Source organism: Pelophylax lessonae (genome assembly GCF_965119305.1).
Source record: "Pelophylax lessonae genome assembly, chromosome: 4".
Taxonomy (NCBI): domain Eukaryota; kingdom Metazoa; phylum Chordata; class Amphibia; order Anura; family Ranidae; genus Pelophylax; species Pelophylax lessonae.
Genome location: NC_138771.1, coordinates 258,600,954 through 258,624,477, shown reverse-complemented (window position 1 = coordinate 258,624,477; position 23,524 = coordinate 258,600,954). Strand labels below are relative to the sequence as shown.

Here is a 23,524-nt window from a genome sequence, read left to right as displayed (position 1 = left end):
GTGAATCTTGTCTAAAATAGGAAAATAAACCCCGTTTTTAGCATGGCCCGATACTTTCTTCTTAATGTTTACCTTTAACAAGCTGCGAGAGAGCATACTGCACATGTGTGGAAAGTGATTGCAGCAAAGTGCTTGTTTGTGAGTTGCTGGGGCTGCTCATCCAATGCTCTGTACATCCTGCCATCTGCAGGAAGGAGAAGGGAGGGCAATAGAGTAAGCTGCTTGGAAAGTAAGTATTCTTTTTGAAAACAGAGGGCTGCCTATTAATGTACTTAAGATACTGTAATTTATAGGGTTTTAAAAAAAAATTGTTAAATTTGTTAACCCCTTAACCTTCCTAGCGGTATTCCCGAGTGTGGCTCGGGGTTAAATTTCAGTGCCAAAAGCGGTAACCCCGAGCCACACTCGGGGTATCGCTAGGAAGATCGCTGCATCCTGGTAGAGGGGTTACTTACCTTGTCACCGGGATCCAGCGATGTATCCCGGCGGTGTGTGGCGGCGGATCTTCCTCCCGATCCTCTGTGAGCCCCGGCTTCCGTCTCCTGCGACGTGACATTCGCAGGGGGGTGGAACTGGCGGCAAATTCAAATGTAAAACACACCAAACACACTGATACAATGCAAAATAAAATATAGTCACATTAGTTTGCCCCCCAGTGCCCTTTCCTGCAGTTTTACTGTACTTTATATATATATATATATATATATACATACATACGTACTTACATACATACGTGTATGTGTATATATATATATATATATATATATATATATATATACATACAGTATATATATATGTATACATACATACATACATACATACTTTAACTTATTTATAGTTTTTTATTATATTATAATTTATGATTTTGTGTTTCAAACTTTATTATACCCGAGATGTTATAAAGAAGAACGCACAGAAAAAAAAAATCATATGTAAATATTTGGTTTGGGCTGCTCATTCTTAAGAATTACATGCAAAATAATGGTACCGCTTTCAGCATCTAAAATCTGAAAGAATCATACCACCAGGGAGGTTAACACCGCCTTCTGGCAGCCTTTTAAGTTGACTTTGATGTCCGGGAGGTGGCATTAGGTATTATGTGACTACTGTTATTGTCACTCCCATTAGTCACACGATCAGGAGCCCCTCCTGCTAGCTCCCAATCAGAAGCCTTGGTAACAGTGTGCTGGGAGAGCGCTGTGAACATGCTGTCAGCACACAAGCTCCTGCCACCATAAACACATATGTACAGCAGCAAGGCTTTAAAACCCGCCTATCTTGACACTGTATAAATGTGTTACATGGTTGGCATGAAGTTAAAAAGGAACCAACACTTTAAACTATCTTACTCTCTGAGTAGCAGAGTGGTACCATATTACCAATCGATGAGTGCAGACAGTGGGATTATAAGCGGAAATAATGAAATGCAGCAGATGCTCGATGCTCTAATCATACGGTTCAGATTGCGTGATGCAATGGTTTCTCTTTATATATTTTTTTAAATTAAGGCAGTGCTAATGACAATGTTTAACCACTTGCTACCCACCCACCGTCAAATGACGGTGGAGCGGTGGAGCTATTATTCTGGGACGCCGTCATATGACGGCGCACCAGAACAGCCTCTCTCGCACACCCCCGGGGTGTTGCTAGGACACGGCGCGATCCCGATCTTGGTAAAGAGTCAATGACATGACTCTTTACCCATGTGATCGGCTGTGTCCAATCACAGCCAGTCACATGTAAATGAGGAAGTGCCGTTATTCGGCTCTCCTCGCCTCACATTGTCAGTGTGTGAGGCGAGGAGTGCCGATCAGTGGCTTCTCCTCATAGGGGAGACAAATACAAGTAATCTGGGCACTGATCATCAGTGCCCTGATTACACAAAATGTAAATAAAGTGCCAATTACTGCCTACCATCAGTGCCCGCCATCAGTGCCCACAATCAGTGCCCATAGTACTGCCAGCCAGTGCCCATCAGTGCCTGCTCATCTACCTCCTACAATGTCCATGCGGCCTACAGTACATAGGCCAGACTATTAGGACTTTGGCAGTGAGAGTAAATGAACACCTTGGGAATATCAGAAGGGGTTTTCCCAATCATAGTGTGTCCAAGCATTATGCTAAGTATCATACTAAGAATCCTGCTGGCACTAAGGTTTGGGGGATTGATGAGTTCACTCCCCACTGGAGAGGTAGTCATATCCGGAGGGAGATTTCGAAACTTGAAACCCGCTGGATATTCGACATGAAGACTTACTCTCCATGGGGAATGAAGGTAGAGTGGGATGTAAATTGCCACATTAACAATAGTTGATTTGGTACGTTAGGCTGCATTTACACATCATTATTTTTATTATTCATCACGTATTACGTTCTTTCTTTTTATGCTTTTCTAGATTATTGCCATACATTTTTGATTAATTTTTCGTTGTTCCGAATTGTATTTTACTTTATTGTATGGAGGCCCTATCAACGTTTTGCTGCTTATATCCGGCTCATGTTTGAGCCTGATTGCGTGCAGGATGTTGTTTTGTATTTTTTATGAATGTCAGTATTTGAATATATACATGTTTTGCAATTTTGTAATTTTGTTTTTATGGTTTTGTGGCCCCAACAATGATTTTTGGCAAATGTCTGGCACAGGTATATGGGTTAATTGCTTAATTGACCCCTGGTTCCAGTTTACCTGTCTTCTTACTTTGAGCCTGGCCGAGTACAGATTAATGCTTCATGTATATTAATTGATCTTATATAAGTGATTTTTTATAAGATGCCACATTTTATATTGTGATATTATTAGGCCTGCTGGTGTCTGTCCTGGTTCGTGTCCGGCTCCAGTGTTTCTGGGAGTGCAGCCTTGGATAACTGACACTTCCTGCCTATCTGGTTGTGGCATTGTACCAGGTGGAACGCATGCACTGACTACTTCCAGGTACGTCACTTCCGAGCTGAGTGCTTTATTATGCGTGCTTACATCGGTTGGCCATGCCTCTGATGATGTCAATTATATGACGATGTGGAACGCATGCACTGACTACTTCCAGGTACGTCACTTCCGAGCTGAGTGCTTTATTATGCGTGCTTACATTGGTTGGCCATGCCTCTGATGATGTCAATTATATGACGATGCGCGGAAGGCGGACAGGACATACTGATGTGAAGCACGCTCCTTGCATGCCGCGGTTGATTGTTTTATATATGCTGATCCATCAGTTTTCTCATGTAAGTGCAATATTTTTTCAATAAAGTTGCCTGTTTTAGACATACTACACTATTGGCCCCTTTCTGTCCTTCTGAGGTGGTGTCATTTCCTGCTGAAGGGTCAGAGGGGTCCTTTTTTTTACATTACCTTCCTGCATTTTGGGAATCCCATTTAGCAGGAGAAGCCAAGAGTGATTCTTCAATTCACACTGAGTGTACCCTGTTTTTCCTGGCGACTGTTTGACCACTCTGTAACAGGAGGGTCAGACTATCTGGTAAGGAGCTCTGACTGTCACCACGGGGTGGAATTAGGTTTTCCTTACTGTACACATCGGTGATTGGACAATCTGGATCAATCTCCTCCCCTTCCTCTGTGTTTTCTGGTTATAAATACTTTGGGACTTTCTTTACATATAACTTGATGCACCTATATGTATTTAGTATTGGCGCTGCTCCTATTTTGATCATTGCTCTTCCATAGGACTGTAATCTACCTATTGAGCTGGCTGCCTTTGGTATCACAACGTTCTGATTGATGTGTGCATTGTGGTTCTGAGCGTAGATATTTTCCTTTTTCCGTTTGATAATCAAATTATAGCTCAAAAACTAGTAATAAAAGAATATCAAAAACTTATACAGCACTAAAATGTGCAGTATGTTTTGCAAGGAACTTGGCAAACACAAAAATGAATTAAGGCTTGTGATTTAGGTGGGTGTGAATTGTAGCAGAAGAAATCTTCTGATTCCTGCTGCGGCTCTGAATGGCTAGGTGCTGCTGCCGACCCTGTTCATTGTTATGACAGCTGGGCAGTGGGCGTAGAGCCAGCGATTACCTTCACTGATTGCTGCCGGATGCCCACAAAATGTGTTCAGCAGTGTTCGCCACAGGTAATCATTTGCTGTGCAGAGAGCTAAGAATAGCTGTGGCTATTGGCGGCCTGTCATTATAGTGAACAGAACGCGCAGCTGCACAGAGGCCCCAGGAACAAGAATATTTATGCTGTTACAATTTGCAGTGGCCTAAGTCACCTGTGTGAATGCAGCTTTAAACTTCTGTTATGAGTACTTTGACTTTGTGAGAGTATGGAAGCCTGGTATGATTTGACATGTTTCTCTAAGTTATGGTTGTGTAATAGGTTTATGTTTAACCTCCACAATTTGGAGGGCTGCATATTGTGGTGTAGTGTTAAAGAAAGTAAGATTGGAGCGTGGTCAGACCACGGGATATTGCCAATTTTGGCATCGGACGACTGAAAAAGTGTGGGTTTGTCTACGAGGAACATGTCAATCTTAGAGTAGACATGAAGAGCAAAAGAGAAGAAGGTAAAATCTTTTTATAAACACTTCTCCTTACATCATATAGACCTTCCTCACATAAGCAAGAGGACAGGTCTTGTAAATGGTTCCTGCAAAGGCTATGGGAGTCAATAGAGGAATCAAGACTGTATTGAAATCTCCGCTGACAATGAGTTGGTCTGTCTGAATTAAGCGAACCTGTTTAATTAGGGATCAAAGACATTTTTTCTGATTGGTGTTTGCCGAGTATATCAATGCCAGTGTAAATGATTGATGGTTAAGATCAGCTCCCAGTATTATGTATCTCCTGTTAGAGTCGCATTCTACGAACTTCTGTGAGAAAGTGATTGTGTCTTTAATTGTGATCATTACATTCATTTTCTGAACTGTCAAAAAAGCAATAAGGGAATTTATGGTGAGAAACCCGTTGTGGTGATTAAGCAGGTGGGTTTCCTGTATACATAATATATTGCACTGTTGAGAGATAGCCTCTCTCCATAGCATTGATCTTTTGTAGGGGCTATTTAGGTCCTTCAAGTTGAGGGAGGCAATTTTGAGGGACATCCTCAAAGTGTAGGTAACTTGAGAGGAGGGGAATGGGTTTAGGTGAGTAGAGGTGTATCGGACCAGTAATATAGAGTAAGCTGGAGAAGTGCACATGGCCGGAATGATGTACCACAGCTCAAAACCAATATAAGTATAAGTATATACCAATGCAATCAATAAATAATAACGATTTGAAGTACATCAGTTTACAATTAAAATAACAGCACTCAACAAGTTCAAGAAATTAAAACAAGATCAATAACTAGGAGTCCAAATTATTGATCTTGTTTAAAGTTTTTGAACTTGTTGCGTACTGTTCTTTTAAGGAAAGTTAATAAATTACAATATGCTTTGTGTAGCATTTGTATATGCTATATCATTTTTTTATTACCTATATGTTTTTTCTACGAAACTGGAAATTAAACCTGCATTAAATTTGCACAACAATTTGATGAAACTGATTGTGGAAGCCACAAAGAGGAAAAGTGCTTTGTTGGAGCTATTTATTTCAAACAACACAGATGGGAAAAGGTAATTATAGATGTGCAAGTTAGAGACAACTTGGGTAATAGATATCATGGTGTAATCACATTTGCCACGAGTTACAGAAAAGAGAGGCATATTGGTTTGAAAAGAATTCTAAATTTCAAAAAGCTAACCTCAATAAGCTGTGATATTACTGTATGGCACGAAATGGGACCAAATAGAGAACACAAGGCAAGTGAAAGTGTTTTAAAGATGATTTGAATAAAGGCAGAATACAAGAATACAAGAAAAAGTGCAAAGGAGCAATCAGAGTGGCTAAAATAGAATACAAGAAACACATTGCTACAGCAAATTTAACACATCTAAATATGTTTTTTTTCCAAATATATCAATAGTAAAAAAGGTTATAACATAACAAATATGCCCCATAATAGAGGAACAAGAAAAGCTGGCCACAAATGACAGGGAGAGTGTTGAGAAGTTCAAAAAACGTTGTTGTTTTTCCAAGGAAGCAAAATATACGCGGCTGTGGGAATTATTAGAGAATAAAAATTACCCAGAAATACACACATAGGTTGAAATGGACAGACCTTTGTTTTTTCAATCTTAAAAACTTTGTAAATGGTGTATACTATTAAAAAAAAAAGGGGCAAATCACAGAATTAATTAACTACATTATCCTAAATCTTTACCTTTTTTACCTTTAAATTAGAGAAAATTATATAACTCTTGAAACACAATACCATTAAAATAAAGCAATGGTTGCTGCAAAGGTCATAGGCTCATAACTGAAATGCTCTTAAGTGAAAATGCATAAGATACCTGTTGTAAGCGAGAGTCCAAAGTAAAGTTTAGGCTGAGGATAGAGGCATAGTATCACGTACCTGGAGGTGGAGCCTGATATGGTGAGGAAGGCCTTTGTTACGCATCTGACTCGGGGCCCCTGATAGTGTAGATAGGAGGCACTGGAGTGCACCAGGTGAGTCCTGCAAGCAGGTAGGTATGCAGGCAGCTGGTACTGGAAGCAGCAGACTGGATAGCAGGGTGAGCTGGCTGGATCCTCACAGACAGGATGGACAGATTCGGGGTTGACAGAAACGTGGTAGAAGACAAGCCGGGTCTGGAGCTGATCAGTAGTGCAGAAGCTAATAGGAGCAGATAGGAGAGGAGGTCAAGGGACTAGCCAGGGTCAATGCAGGTGGAGAGCAGAGGATGGTCAGGACAAGCCGGGTCAGTACCTTGGAAGCAGAGTACAGGTTTGCAGGTTAGCAGGTTAGCCAAGGCTGAAGACAAAGTAGCATTGGAACTGAGCAAGAGCTGGGCTTAAATAGTCGGTTTGGCACCACCATCTGTCACAGGTTGGCGTACATGCGTACACGAGTGTGTGACGGCGTGTGTGCCCGCACATGTTCGCGCATGCGCACGCGCATTCGCTATCGCCAAGTTCCTACATGCTTTAACAGGAGCACGTCTTTGCCTGTGTGCAGCAGACCCTTTCTTACATATAGCATAGTCAGGCAGTCGGGTTAGCAACACATCTGGCAAAGGCACAAAATCAGGGTTGGGAATAGTCATGGGCAGTCAGAGGTAATACAGGGACTGGCAGAGAAAAACAGAATTGTTAGGCGGAAACGTAGTAAAAAAATCAGGCAGAGGTCCAAAACTGGTAGTTCAGCAGGTTTACACAGGGAAGCAGACACCCAGGGAACAAATTCACAAGAAGTGCTGCTTTTTAAAGACTGAGCTGAGCTGATTGCAGATTGACTGCAGATGGAAGGCAGGTGGAGTTAGAGTCCAAAGGGGCAGAAGCAGAGTATATCCTGCAATGATTTAGATCTTCCTGTAGCAGAGTAAATGGAGTTACAGAATGAAAATCAGAAGAATCCCTGTTCAAAATAATTCTGATACATGACAGAATGGCTCCGTGATACCAAACCCAAGTCTAACATGTTTTGACTTTATAGGGGAACAAAATGCAGAGTATAAATACAATTGATGAATTGCAAATAAATTATTATTATGTTGCATAGTTTGAAAAGATGGTAACGTTAGGCTGTACCAGAGTGAAGTGCTAAGGCAGCAAGAAAGGCGAAGACTGAACCGACAGAAGCAAATTAAACTGTTACTGGAGGCAGTGAGGGTTATCTACTGAAACTCAGGATTGGGGATGATCGAATGGTTCGGGTCGACCATCGGTTCGACCCGAACATTGGCTGTTCGAAATTCGGCCGAATTCCGAATTTTTTGCTGAAAAAGTTTGGAATTCGGCAACCAGAACCGACCAAAATGCAATGGGACAGGAAATGGGTTTTAAAAGCCCGTGATTGGACCAGAACCATCAGTAAAAGCCAATTGAGGGGGCAGGAGAATGCTAGGAATGTGATTGGAGTGACTAGGGGGTCCAGAGGCCAATCATTAGTGAATACGCCCCCCAGTATATAAGATAGCCCCGCCAAATTCCTAGCATTGTAATACAGGGACGTGGAAGAGAGTGGAAGCAGTTCTGTTACTTCTGCTTCAAAGTGTCATTTAGCAATTATTAGTGTGAGGAAAGGGATATCTAGTGTAGTTGGGGTGCTATTTTCCACTTTAGTTAGCTTTAATAATCTAGTTTCTGTAGGGAAAGTGTTAAGTGCCAGGGTGACCGTAGTGTAGTGTAGGGTTAACTGACTCTGACTGCTATGGCAGGGTGACCAAACCCTTCCATGTCAGGGTGACCGCTATAGAGAAAAGATTGTTTCTCTTAGGTCACTTATAGAACAGCGATATGGCTTCTCGCCGGTCAGCCTGCTTTTTGCTGCAGGCATTTATAGGGCTTTTTTGAGGACATGTTTGGAGTCAGGCATGACATCTGAACTTCTGTATAGGGGTATATATACACACACATGTATGTATATATACACCTACACATACATAGGTGTGAAAGTAGCAGAACACTATGCTTGCGCTAATGAAATAATTAACAGGCATATGTCTCCGCTCCTATCACACCTATATATGTGTATGTGTATATATACATATAAGTGTGTGTGTATATATACCCCTATACAGAAGTTCAGATGTTTTGCCTGCCTCCAAAGACCCCCAAAAAAATGCCCAAAAAAACGCCAGCACCAAAATTGCAGGCGTTTTTTTAGGCATTTTTTGGGGGTCTTTGGAGGCAGGCATGACATCTGAACTTCTGTATAGGGGTATATATACACACACATGTATGTATATATACACCTACACATACATAGGTGTGAAAGTAGCAGAACACTATGCTTGCGCTAATTAAATAATTAACAGGCATAGGGCTCCGCTCCTATAACACCTATATATGTGTATGTGTATATATACATATAAGTGTGTGTGTATATATATACCCCTATACAGAAGTTCAGATGTTTTGCCTGCCTCCAAAGACCCCCAAAAAAATGCCCAAAAAAAAGCCTGCACCAAAAAAAAAACCGCCCAGGTGTGTTATTGCAGTCGTTTTTTTTTGGGCATCTTTTTGGGGTCTTTGGAGGCAGGCATGACATCTGAACTTCTGTATAGGGGTATATATACACACACATGTATGTATATATACACCTACACATACATAGGTGTGAAAGTAGCAGAACACTATGCTAATGAAATAATTAACAGGCATAGGGCTCCACTCCTATAACACCTATATATGTGTATATATAAATATAAGTGTATGTGTATATATACCCCTATACAGAAGTTCAGATGTTTTGCATGCCTCCAAAGACCCAAAAAAATTGCCCAAAAAAACACCTGCGCCAAAAAAAAACGCCCAGGTGTGTTATTGCAGGGTTTTTTTGGGGGGATTTTTTGGGGGTATTTGGAGGCAGGCAAAACATCTGAACTTCTGTATAGGGGTATATATATATACACACACACTTATATGTATATATACACATACACATATATAGGTGTGATAGGAGTGGAGACATATGCCTGTTAATTATTTCATTAGCGCAAGCATAGTGTTCTGCTATTTTCACACCTATATGTGTGTAGGTGTATATATATACATACATGTGTGTGTATATATACCCCTATACAGAAGTTCAGATGTCATGCCTGCCTCCAAAGACCCCAAAAAAATGCCAAAAAAAACGCCTGCAATAACACACCAGGGCGTTTTTTTTTGGCGCAAGCGTTTTTTTGGGCATTTTATTGGGGTCTTTGGAGGCAGGCAAAACATCTGAACTTCTGTATAGGGGTATATATACACACACACTTATATGTATATATACACATACACATATATAGGTGTGATAGGAGCGGAGACATATGCCTGTTAATTATTTCATTAGCGCAAGCATAGTGTTCTGCTATTTTCACACCTATATGTGTGTATGTGTATATATACATATAAGTGTGTGTGTATATATACCCCTATACAGAAGTTCAGATGTTTTGCCTGCCTCCAAAGACCCACAAAAAATGCCCAAAAAAACACCTGCGCCAAAAAAAAAACGCCCAGGTGTGTTATTGCAGGCGGGTTTTTTTGGGCATTTTTTGTGGGTCTTTGGAGGCAGGCAAAACATCTGAAATTCTGTATAGGGGTATATATACACACATACTTATATGTATATATACACATATATAGGTGTTATAGGAGAGGAGCCCTATGCCTGTTAATTATTTCATTAGCGCCAGCATAGTGTTCTGCTACTTTCACACCTATATATGTGTATGTGTATATATACAGACATGTGTGTGTATATATATACCCCTACACAGAAGTTCTGATGTTATGCCTGCCTCCAATAACCCCCAAAAAATGCCCAAAAAAACGCTTGCTACAAAACCGGCAAGGTGTAAATAGCGGAGCCATATCCCTGTTCTATATTAATTCTAATACAAATGACCTTTTTTTCTGGTTCTGGACATGCTACAGAGCTGAAACTTCACAGGTACACTTTTTAGACCCCCCAGACACTAAATCCAAAGAAATCTCATTTTTTTTTCAATAATTTTTTCAATAATTGGCTCTCTGTCAAAAATGACAATTTTTAAGAACTTTTTGTGTGTGATCAATAGTCCAGGGGGCATGACCCAGAACCCTAGGCACTTTTTAGGGGTATTTATTGGGTTTTAGGGCTTCAAAATTGTGTTTTTTGATTACCGAAGTTCGGGTCCCATTGATTTCAATAGGGTTCTGAAATCCGGGCCGAACTTTTGGGAAGTTCGGGTGTTCTGGTCGAACCGAACTTTTGAAAAGTTCGATCATCCCTACTCAGGATGTCAGTCAAATTTAGTAATAGGGGGATGATTTACTAAAGCAAAATAGCCTGTTCACTTTGCAAAGGAAGTTGCACTTTGTGTGTTACTATGGCTATTTAGTCATTTTTATAGCATAAATATGGAAAAATATTTTAAGACAATGTATTGTTTGGAAACTAAGATTCTTCTATTTATATGCAAACAAAACTGTTGGCCTAGTTCATGAAACTCAGAATAGGACATGATGCTACAGAAAAAGGGGGAGGGGAAAGAGGACTTGAACAAGCGATGTGCAGAGGAACAAAAAAACTGAGAGTTCTGGACAATTTAAGAGAACGAATAGTCTGGAGATATCCTGGTTAAAAGGAAGAAGACTTCCTCATCAGGAAGAACCAAGTTAAGTACCTGTTTAGTGTATCACTAATACATACAATGTACATGCTTTTTTGCTAGGAAGGATAGATAGCATGTGCATGTTGTAGTAATATTTTGTGATTCTTTGTATGCTGTGAATTGTTTTTCCTACAAGTGAGTACAGCAATTTTTGTTTGGTAAAGCAAATTAATATACACTACAGAGGTTTTAATGCTTCCTTTGGTATACCACAAAGAACCTTAAATGATGCAAAGCAAAATACAAGGGAATTTTCCCCAGAACCTATTGAATGAATTGAAGCTCTGCTTACTTGCTCTATCCAACCATGTGCAAGCAAAAGTACAGTTTTTGTATTCTCCTTGCACATTATTGCATATTCTTTGCAAAGTGAAACGTAACCACATTTATTAAACTCTGCAGCTACTTCACTTGCACATTTGTCACGTCCAAATAATCCAAACTTAAATCTAAACCTCACTAAAGTTTGTGGGGGTGATTTTTTTAAAAATCAAAAAATTTTAAAGTCAGCTGTGGACATTTTTAAACCTAATAGGTAAGATATTGTAAAAAAAAAAAAAAAAAGGACATGGGGAGCTGGGTATTTGGCATGTACCAATGCAAAGGAAAAACAAAATCTAAATACCATAGAGCATAAAGAAAGTCCTGCTTTCATTGCATTTTCTAGAGCAACATCAAAATCCTTTCATTTACATACTTGGGGGATGCCTTTAATCTGTGTGTGGTGTTACAGAACAGTACAATTCTCATCAGCTTCTGACATTGCCTGTTTTGTTTGTGTAAAATATATTTGTTTAGTTTTACATTAGACTTACAGGAGCTAGTTTTGGTGGCAGTCCAGCAGAGGTGGCTGAAGATGGTAATGGTGGCAGTCCAGCAGTGGTTGAAGGAGCTGATAATAGTAGCAGGCCAACAAAGGTAGTAAGAGCTGGTATTAGTGGCAGTTCAACAAAGGTGGGAGAAGCTTGTAATGGTGGCAGTTCAACAGAAGTTGCAGGAACTGGTGATGGCGATAGCATCAGGACAAGGGAGGTAGCAAAAGCTGCAAATTGTGGCAGTTCAGCAGAGAATGAAGGTGCTAGAAATAGGGTTGGGTCAGGAGAGGTGGCATGAGCTTGTAATGGTGGCAGCAGCTGGCTAGAATAAGTTGCAGAAGGTAGTAAAGGTGTCAGTCCAGCAAAGGTGGCATAAGCTGGTAATGCTGGCAGTCCAGCATCAGATTCTGATAAGCCCCCTTGCAGACCCCCACAATTCTGGTCTGGGGACAAGTTGAGGGCATGTGGCCTGGAATGGTTTAGAAGTCTGGTTTGCCAGACTTCATGTTAAGATAAGGGTCGGTATGGATTTTGTATGGATCATTGCATGCCTGACAAAGGGATCCTGCTAGGCTCTGAAACGTTGCACTTTTTGCTATGATGTGATTTATCGTCAGTAAAAAAAAAGTTTAATGTACACTACAGCTCCTAAACTTAAGTTTAGGAGCTTTTTTAGACTTAGGTTTAGGAGTTTTGGAAAAAAAAATGACTATGTGTTCATGTTTTTAGCATCTTTTTAGGAGCTGCTGCGGTTAGGGGAGGTTCAACCTCCCTCAACCTTCCTCTCCTGAACGTGGAAGAATCACATTCAGGAAAGGAACGTTTTGACCGCTGGCCACAAAACCAGGCAAAATGATGGCAAAATCATGGCTCGGTTTTGCCTTGTTTTCTGGTGGCTGTGGTACATCACAGTCAAGTGTACATTAAACCTTAATGTTTCACTATAACCATTTTTTAAAACTACTTATACCTCTCAAATGGAGTTTAAAACATTTTTTTAAATGCCCTTTGTTTGACAATTCCTTACCTACCAGCTCCTATTGATTTCAGTGTGGTTCAGATTCCACATTTGAACATAAGTAATGTTCACTGAATGTACCCCAAACCAAACCCAGGTATGTTCTGCTCATCTTAAATTACATTTTACTTAAATATTATTTTGTGCTGTTAACCATACTGTAAAAAAGGAACTATCCATAGTGTCCAGACGCAGGACTTGTCAAGACATTTCAGTTCCAAGTAGACTTCCAATGATGTGAGAAATATAAATGAAGAACACTGAAACTGCTGATCCTCACTGCCAATTATTTGTCAATAACAAAATAAATCCCTTGTGATAGCACGGGCAATGGTAGGTCCTTTTTATGGAGAGATCTGAAGTCTCTTACCCCCAAATCTCTCCCATGCCTTCAAAGCATCTGAGACAGTGGGGACTCCCACTTCACACCCTTCCATCTCTTCTCAAACAATCTTCTGGTGGCCAACTCACGATTGACTGAGCTACTCCTTTGTCATCTTTAAAACTGATTATTCCAGATTTAGATTTATCCTCTTGGAAGAAGCAAGGATTCACTTTTTATCCCAGCTCTACTCACAACGATGTTTACATTCTTTTCAAGACATATATTTCACCTATGCCATTGCTTCTATACTTCTGCTGAGGCAACTAAAAGAGGAATTTAATTTATTTATTTAACATGAAATAGGAATCCCTTTTTCTACCTATCAATTGTATTATGCCCTTTGATGGCCCAAGAGGGTTTTTTGATGCCTAACTCATTAGAAACCAGTTCAAAAACTAGAAAATAGTACTTTACACCCTAAGAACTTGCTTACTGTTTTTCTCTTTTTTAATCCCCTACGTTCTGGAGAAATTGTGGCCATGTGGGATCTTATTCATATCTGGTGGCAATGCCCAAAACTATTTTCATTCTGGAAAGACATCTTCCATGTTATTTCATCAACCACCCGTATCACTCAAGACATTCCTTCTTCAAGATATTTTATTACACATGTCTTGATTGCAGCCAGATGTGCCTTGGTGTGATGTTGGAAATAAAATGATGCTCCAGTGTGGCCTCCTGTTATAGAGCTTCTAAATACTCATTCTACCTTTACAGAAATGGTCGCTCAGATACAAGGTGCAGAATCCAAATTTCAAGACTGGGCCTGTTAACTTACTGATAATTGTAACTCTGTTGTATGTTTACACTGAATCTTTTACATAACATATATAATGCACACACTGCTCCTCCCAATTTCTTAGTGCCTTAGCTCTGAGTTACATGATATGGCTTTTATAATTTCATGATTTTATGTTTAACTATGAGACTTTCATACCCCTCTGAATCCTATTTATTTTCAATAACTTTTTTCCCTCTATTTTTTCCTACGTATCCTCTCTTGTTCCCTTCTCTTCTTCATTCTTCCTCTTGTTTCAGGACAGTCTCTACACATCCTTCATGACTGTAAACTCCTTATTATATTTTATATATTTGGTACAAAACAGTTTCTGGTTAATTATCATGACTTGTGCATTTACTTTTTACTATTGGTGCCATTTACTGCTACAGTTTGTACTGTCCTTGTCAACATTTTAAAAAGATTAATAGTCATTAAAAAAAAACCTTCTAAAAGCCACCATATCTGCAATGGGAACTCAGTTTTGTAAGTCACAACCTTTGGATCTTATTGGCAGATATTGTTAAAAGTGTATAGAGTGCTTCAATACCTATATTGTTATATTATTTAGGATGTATCATATTTCTTTCCTTCTATGTGCAATTTCAATATGGATACATTAACTTTTGATATGCTAAATCAACTTTATTATAGTTTTCTTAAGCACATTTATTTGGCAATAAATTTATATTGTGCTTTAGTTTTTTTTTTTTTTTAGATTTTGTTGCAGTTATTCGTTTTTTGCAGTAATGTGGGAATACAGTGTTTGAATGAAAGAAAGCCCTTGAACCTTAAAATGTTTTTTTTTTTTTTTTGTTCTAGATTTATTAGCTGTGCCTAAACATCCTTATGCTGCTATGGAAAACTGGGGATTAAGCGTATTTGTGGAGCAACGAATTCTGCTTGATCAAAGTATCTCTTCAATTTCTTATTTACTTGATGTCACCATGGTCATTGTGCATGAAATTTGCCATCAGGTAGGTAATGTGAAATGATGATGTACAGTAAACATTTGGACTTTAAAGTATTTTTCTGTAGACAAAATCAATTACATTTAGTGAAATAACTATTACAAAATCATTTTCATGGATCATAAAAAGGTAATTAAATCTATCAACTCTTCCTTGGAAACACATTAATATATAGTGAACATTTTGTGCTGTCTGTAAATCATTGACTTTTTTAACAAAGCAATAGATGTAGTTTTCTTTATATATGTGCATAAGTGCCTATAGCAGTAATCATAAACCAAAATCAAGCACATCTATGGTGTATACAAATATGCTCATTTGATGAAAACTACTCAAATTATCAGCTCTATACAATTTAATGAAAAATTCATTAAAAAAAAGTATACAAAAACTCCAAATAAAGTATCTCAGTAAAACATTGTGTCTTCTATATACTTACATCTTCAAACCCCTATAGTGCAAAAAGCAAATTGTAACAAAAAGGTCCAGATAGATTTTCTCAGTGAACAAATGATGTGTCTTCTGTATACTCAAATCCTCAAACCACCGCGTAGCAGTGAACACTCTAAACTCAGTTCTGTGCTCATGGCCTGGCGCTACCATAAGGCGGCTTAAGCAGCCACCTTAGGACACCAGGCTATGGGAGCAATCAAATCCGAATCCCCAGCCACTTGCTGGTGATTCAGATTTTTACAGTGCTGAAGATGTTTTTTTTTTAACACACTCACGGCCACTATATCGGCCATGAGTGTGTGTACTCTAGTAGAACCAACTGTCGACTTTCATGTGGAAGTGATACAAGCGGCTGTGAAGCCACCTATCACTTCCACCAGTGATGCAATGTTCCGCCTCCCCCCCCACGAAAGCCCCTGCCATGGTCACAGGGCTGCGCTGTCCCACCTGAAGGCCCGGTGCTGTCATAGTGGGTGTCGCTGAGAAGGGCGGCTGGAACTCAGTGGACCTCTGTCCATTCAGCCTTCCTCCTGTAAACAGGCAGGGAAGTGGCATGTATAACATTACTTCCTGGACCGGAGCTTTCATTCCCTGGGTCAGTGCTGGGGAATTAGCTGCTGGTTCACAGCCTGTGTACCATCAGCTGCAGTGGATTAGAGAGGAGACATCCAGGGTCTAATAGACCCCGAGTGTCTTCATAAAGAGAACCTGTCACCTATATGCTATCACATAATAAATTAAAAAATAAAATAAATTAATGAATAAATACAAATTAAAGCAAAAATGTTTCAAGCATGTAAGGAATCATGTAAAAAATATATATAAAAAGAAAATATAAATAAATAAATTACAGCCCCCACACACACCTACAGAAAATGTGTGTGTTGGGCACCTACATCTGAAAATGGCAAAATGCACCTTCGACTAAGTAGACAAAAATCCTTGCAATGGCTCTGTCTGTGCTCCAACCAAGACTCACAAAATTGAGGTCTACAGCACTTGCTATTTTATTATCACTCTCCTGCAGTACTGAGGCCTCTACAGTTCTCCCACTGGCACAGTGAACAAAAAAGAAGCTCCCAATAGTGTAAAGATTGTTTTAAAACCTTTTAATCAACTACTAATTAACTCATGTTCAGTGGTGCTATACACAGCATTTACTGAAATCAACATGTGAAAAGGAGAGATTCTTGCCACTGGTATAAAACCACTGATAAGCGTCTCTCACCTACCCTCCTAATGGCTCTGCAGTTGCCTTCAGTGTTCTACCCAGGTGATGGAGATACTATGCTAATGCATGCATACACTCTTCTTCCACATTAATCTCATAACCAGAGGAATTTGTCCAGGGATGGGATTATCCTGGGCATGCTGTTCCTAAATAACATCCAATTACTATGTATTGCCCCTAGTTAACCTCTATACATTAAATTTGCAGCAATGCTACTACCCATAACTAACCTAAAGAAATAGCTATACCACATAATCCTTGCATGCTTTCTATTGAAGCCTACACTACCTCTAATAGGTGTATGATATGTAATATAAATTAATAATATTTTCAGGTCCATAAAAAACTAAACTACTAAATCAAATACTGTGTTATAATATAACAGTATTTAAACCTTTGAGTGATAAAGAATCATGAATATAAGTCTGGGGCATGGCTTTGCACTGCTTTTCAGAAACGGATCCCACCAAAACACATAGTACTGTGGTACTATGCATTCTGGTACAGGCAAACACACTGCATTTGTGATCTACATTTGGGGTGTCATTAGGAATATTTGGACATCCACTGCAGATTGCACAGGCAGTGCATTTTGAGCATGGGGCTGGAAGAGTGCACAAGAACATGCCTTTCCCGCACTATGTTCTGGTGTAAACCAGCCCTAAGAATTGGATTTTGATATAAGAGAGGGCTGTGAAGGATCTGAATCATTGCACAAACATTGAGACCTCTGTTGGAAGAAAATGTTACCATTCGGACCTCCGTGAATTTTTTTTCACTACCCCTGGTATATGCTATATACTTTTTATTTAATCAACTCTATGGAGTTGTTCCCACATCAGGTGGTGGAATTTTGTTTTCTGTACTGGGTGAATGCACAAGAAAAACCACACAATGAACACATGAAACTGTCAAATATTTATTAGATATATTATTTTGTATGATTTTTGCATTTGAGATGACACTAGACACTTGAAATGGCACAGTTTTAATGGATTTGTATTTTTTGTGGTTTATGTATTTGTATTTTTGGATGTGCTGGGAGCAGTCTTTCATGTTCACATGGCATGCACTTTACAGTGAGGTGCACATCCTGCAACCTGATGCCCACGCTATTCAACCTGCGCATGCACAGGGTAATCCCCTAGGTCTATGAGAGGTGAGAAAGAATGGGATAGCTCCACCATCAAATGTACTGAAACACTTTAAAGACATACAGTATACCAAGGTAGGTCCAAAATTAAGGCTATAGCAGTAAATATACCTAATGTGCAGGGATCCAGTGGATTGCTGTTCACTTCTCTGAACAGGGGAATCACATAAAACAATATAATACAACAATTAACATAATATGAAAACAGAATGTAAAATGATAAATACTATTATTTCAAATTATTTACCTATATGATACTGTATATATTAAGTACACACTTTGTATCATAAAGAAGATAGCATCATCCAAAATACCAAAGATTATGAATTCACCCCAAAAAAAGGGACAGACAAAAGAACCCCATAAGTTAATAGTTATGGCAAAAGGGATGTGAGAAAAAAAAATATATTCAGCATAACTATCCAACTATTGGAAAGGACAGAAAGCTGCTCATTTAATCCAGGCTTAATTTTAGTTTTTAAAATCTTAAATCCAGTTTGCAATTCAGTTTGCAATATGCTTATATCAATGTAACCTCCTCATGAATGTGGATGAATTCAATCAAATGCAATAAAAGAAAAAAAAATATGGTAAACCCATCTATTTAAAAGTTTTAAAAAACTGTTACATTTCTGGAAATGTAACACTCCCATTGGTTGTGCTCTCAACCAAACTGTAAACAGAGGCCACAATGGCAGCTTCCTTAGCTGAAAACGATAGGAGGGTTTACTTCCACTTTAAAAACGTATATTTTATTGGCAAAATGCCCTGCCCACAAGTGTTCCTAGATTCCTATTTACTTTAGCACAGGCGTGATCCTAGATATGTTTCCATGGTGGTCTATATGTTTTACCCAATGTAAAAGATCCACAGTTACATCTTAGGAGATAATTTACTCCATTAACCATCTAAAGATCAGCCGCTGCAGATATACTGCGGCAGGCTGGCTCTCCTGCGCAAACCGGTGTACCTGTACTGCGGCTCGTGGGAGCGGGTCTCGGGCACGCGCGCGCCATCAGTGGCATGATTGCGTGCCCGCACTCTAGCCCTGCAACTAAGCAACGTCTCTGGTGGCCGTGATGGTTGCTGAGAACCCTGCAATCGCTGCAGGGACTGACAGAAGGCGGTGTGCCATTGTAAACACGGCACACTGCTCATCTGACACTGATTGAAACAGGGCTCCTGTGTTCCTGTTATTTTACTTGCAAACGTTTTTTATTTTGTAAGACAAAAGGATAACAACATCATACATTCTCAGAGAACATAGCCATAACCAGGTTCACAGTAAAATATAATCAGCGCCCTCTTGTGGAGAGCCCAAGTGAGAAAGCCAATAAAAACATTGCAATGGAATACAGGCATGGCAACAAACTTTGTAAGACAAAAATGTCCGTGGACCAGAACGGAGTCCGAGGACACTGTAGGTGCAAGTAAATGCAAAACGGCTAACATGTGTGAAATAGGTTCAAACTGGAAACTGGGTAGGGAAAAAACCCCTATCCTGAGCATTACCAACTCGGTTTGGCAACCAAAAAAGCTGGGTGAAGATAAGTCCTGAGAGAGCTAGAGATACCAATATCCAGGATAGAAAAGGAAAGATGAGGCAGCAGAATAGAGAAAGGGGGATGAGAGAGAAACAAAAAAAAAAAGGGAAGAGCTCAAGATGAGAAAAGAGAAAGGATAGAGATGCAGGAGTGGAAGCGGAGAGGGTTAAGAGGAGAGGAAACTCCTCCCACCCCTCCTGGTAGAGTAGTTATGTAGAAGGAGGTGTAATGTACAGACACCACGGCTCCCATATGGCCTCATATTCCGCTTGCTTGTCTCGGAAGATACTTACTATCTTCTCCTTGGTCATGATCCAGGAGATTTTGCGTTTGGTCGCCCCCATAGAGACCGAGGGAGACTTCCACGCCCGAGCCAGGGTAAGTTTTCCTCCCAACAACATAAAGTGCATCGGTTTTACACTGGTTCTAGGCCCTTTTACTCCAGGGCCAAGAAGCAGCGCTACTTCCGGGTTCTTGGGAGCAGATAGCCCAGTAACTTTGCGGATCATGCAAAACAGCTTATTCCAGAAGCTACGGATACGCGGGCACTCCCTCCAAATATGAAGCATAGAGCCCTGGTGTCCACATTTGCGAAAGCAAAGGGGGTCAGTGCCTGAATACATTTTAGCTAAACGGTGGGAGCAAGATACCAATGAGTAATAATCTTAACATTTGCTTCTATAAGAGACATGTTCAAAATACCTTTAAATGCCCTCCTAAAGATGGAGTTCCAGGTGTCCGATTCCCATGAAAACTCAAGGTCCCCTCCCCTCTGGACCTGTGCTTGCGAACACCAGGATTCATAGGAAGTGGCCCGGGGTTCGGCATCTGAACCCGCGACCATGGAAGACAGGAAGTGTCTGATCTGGTATAACCTAAATTTCCCTGAGGGAGGCATATTAAGTTTACTCATACAGTGCGTGACCGACAAGGGGCCTTGAGGTGACAGAAAATGCCCTATCCTGAATAGCCCCTTGTTGGTCCACCATCTGAAGGCTCCAATGTTTAATCCCAGGACGAAATCCGGATTATTAAAAATATGTGTCAAGGGTTTATGGGCCGAAATGAGTGTGGGATGTGTATAGAGCCTGTCGCAAAGCGCGATAGAGTGGGAGAGGGTAGGTGCCAAAACAGGGGGTCTCCTACGTGAGGGGGACCAAACCAAGAAATCTATAGTGTGATTGGGAACAGCTTGTCGTTCCATGTCTATCCAGTCCAGTCTACCCCCCATTGCATATATTACCGAAAATTGTGCCTGTTGAGCCGCCTGGTAGTATCTCCAGAGCAGGGGGACCCCTAGACCCCCCTGTAAGCGGCTTCTAGTGAGGACCCTCCGTGGGAGTCTGGGACCCCTAGCGCCCCAAATAAACTGAGCTATTTTAGACTGGAGCTTTTGAAGTTTCCCCTTAGCTTTCAGTATCGGAAGTGAACGAAAAAGGTACAGTATCCTGGGGAGAAGGTTCATCTTGACTGAATGAACTCTTCCCAACTAGGAGATATTCCCTCTGGCCCAAAGTTCCATATCTGCAGACAATTTAGCAAAAAGAGGGGGGGGGGGTAATTGGCTTGATATAAAGACAAAATGGAGGCGGTTAGATTAACCCCTAGGTACAGGATGGAGGTGGAGGCCCAGGAGAACGGAAAGTGTTCTCGGAGGGTATGGATTAAAGGAGGCGAGAGACTGATGTTCAAGGCTACGGACTTAGAAAGGTTAACCCGGAGGCCTGAGACTTTCCCAAACTCATCCAGAAGCTGGAGAAGGTTGGGACTAGTAACGATTGGGCTTGAGAGGAAGAGGAGAAGGTCATCAGCGAACAAGGTGCACTTGTGTTCCCTACTTCCGCATGAGATGCCTTTAATATTAGGATTGCTTCTAATAGCGATAGACAGCGTTTCGATGGCTATCGCAAAAATAAAGGGGAGACAGTGGGCAACCCTGTCTAGTGCTGTGGTGTATCAGGAATGCGTCCGAGTAGTGGCCCTGCAGTTTCACTTGAGCAGTGGGGTAGGAGTAAAGAGCCCCCAAGGCGTTCAGCAAAGATGGACCAAAACCACACCTGGCCAGGACATCAAACGCATACGGCCATTCAACCATATCAAAGGCCTTCTGGAGGTCCAAGGAAAGGAGGAAGCCCTGCTGAGGTCTCCCCCCATCCCAAGGAGCCCCCAGAAGTGAAATGATGTCTACAGCCCTGCGGTTCTGGTCTGGGCCCTGCCTCCCTGACATGAACCCCACCTGATCCTTATGGACAAAGCGACCTATAAAGTCTGCCAGCCTATTGGCCAATATTTTTATCATAATTTTCAAATCGTTATTGATCAATGAGATCGGTCTATAATTTTTAACGTCAGAAGTGTCTTTTTCCCGGCTTCGGTATAACCAAAATGTACGCCGTATTGGCCGAGGCCTCTAGTTGCTGACCCTGCCGGAGAGAGTTAAAGAAACGAGCCATATGCGGGGCAAGCACTTGACCAAACATCTTATAGTACCCTGAGGAGAATCCATCAGGTCCAGGGGCCGATCCCTTTTTCAAATGTTTGATTACATCTAAGATTTCTAGATCCGATATGGGGGATTCCATGGAGGCCCTATGAGCTTTGGATATACTGGGTAGCGAAAGGCCACCCAGGAAGGCTGTCCTGCTATGGGGGGTTGCTCCCTCACTAGAAGTGTACAACTGAGAGTAGAACTTGTGAAAAGCGATCATAATTTTTTGTGGGTTCAGATTAATGGACCCCTCCGAAGTCCTAATTTTAGGAAAGGCATAGGATCTGGGTCTGTGGGATAATTTGGCAGCAAGTCTGGGCCCTATTTTGTCACTTTGGTAATAAAACTGTGCAGAGGACCAACGCTGGCTTTTCTCAGGCCGGGTGGTAAGAGTTATGTTTAGGGCCAGACGGTGTAACACTCCTGCGTTTCATGTATGGTGTGGATTTTCAGCTGCAGAAATATTCCACTTCAGTAGTCATGTAAGAGAGATGCTGAGATACCATTCCCAACCTCAATGACTCATCATGTGTGGAAGGTCTTAATTCAGCTAGTAAATACACACACTCAACAAGCTGGTTCCTAGAGTCACTTTATGTATGTAGTAACACAGTGATGAAGATTTAAGAGACAGGTTGAGTGGAGGTGGTAGGTGACAGACACTTGAAGGTAAGACAGTAGCAGATGGATGCAGGTAGGTTTAGCAATCATGTATGGTAGCAGATGACAGAGTAGCAGGTGGACATACAAGAGTGATCAACCCAGTGCAGGAATAAGTAGCAGTAGTCTTAAGAGCTAGCAATCTAGATATGCAGATGTGATAAATAGTCTTTACTATGCAGAGCTAGATAGTGTAAGCTTAGTATAAGTTTATAGAGGGTTCCCCTGTGGGGTACTTAGCACTAATAGCAATACAGCCGAAGGTTGGTTCAGGAGGAGCGGATGATCCGGAAGCGGGATGCAGGGATCAGCGCAGCGAGGTTCCGTCAGCGAGGTATGCTTGCAAGCACGAAAGCTTCAAGCCAAGTTAGCATCCAGGTAAGGGTGTTTGAACGAACACATGTGAGTGAGAACCGGCGCTTTAAATAGCCATCTAGTCCGGCGCTGAGTGATGACAGCTTCAGTCTTAAAGGTGTATGCGCACCTTTCCAAAAGAGAATGGTGGGGCGCATACACTTGTGAAAAGAGTAATTTAGGGTACCAAAGGTACCGGAACATTACAGACGGATAGCTTCTAGACGATGTTGCGAGGCTAAAGAGGCTAAATCTTGGAACTCCCTTTCAAGTTTAGTGATATCAATTTGATTCTCCCGCTTAAGTTTGGCCGCCAACTGGATAAGCTTACCCCGCACGACTGCCTTATAAGCAGCCCACAGGGTCCCGGGCGACACATCACTTTGTTCATTTAATTGGAAGTACTCAGTAATGTCTTTTTCCAGCATATTGCAGAAAGAGGGATTACTGAGTAAGGATTCGTTCAGGCGCCACCTAAGCACCCCATCCCGGGTCCGAAGGGACATGAGATCTAGGATGACCAATGAAT

The 23,524-nt window shown here is 40.9% G+C and overlaps 1 protein-coding gene across 1 annotated transcript in view; it reads left to right on the top strand.

Moving 5' to 3' along the window:
* TRHDE (thyrotropin releasing hormone degrading enzyme) overlaps positions 1-23,524 on the top strand; it is a 1,069,075-nt gene that overhangs the window by 538,454 nt on the left and 507,097 nt on the right. The window contains exon 4 of the mRNA XM_082253105.1: positions 14,964-15,118. Coding sequence (XP_082109231.1) covers positions 14,964-15,118 — 155 coding nt within the window. The remainder of the gene's footprint in view (positions 1-14,963; positions 15,119-23,524) is intronic.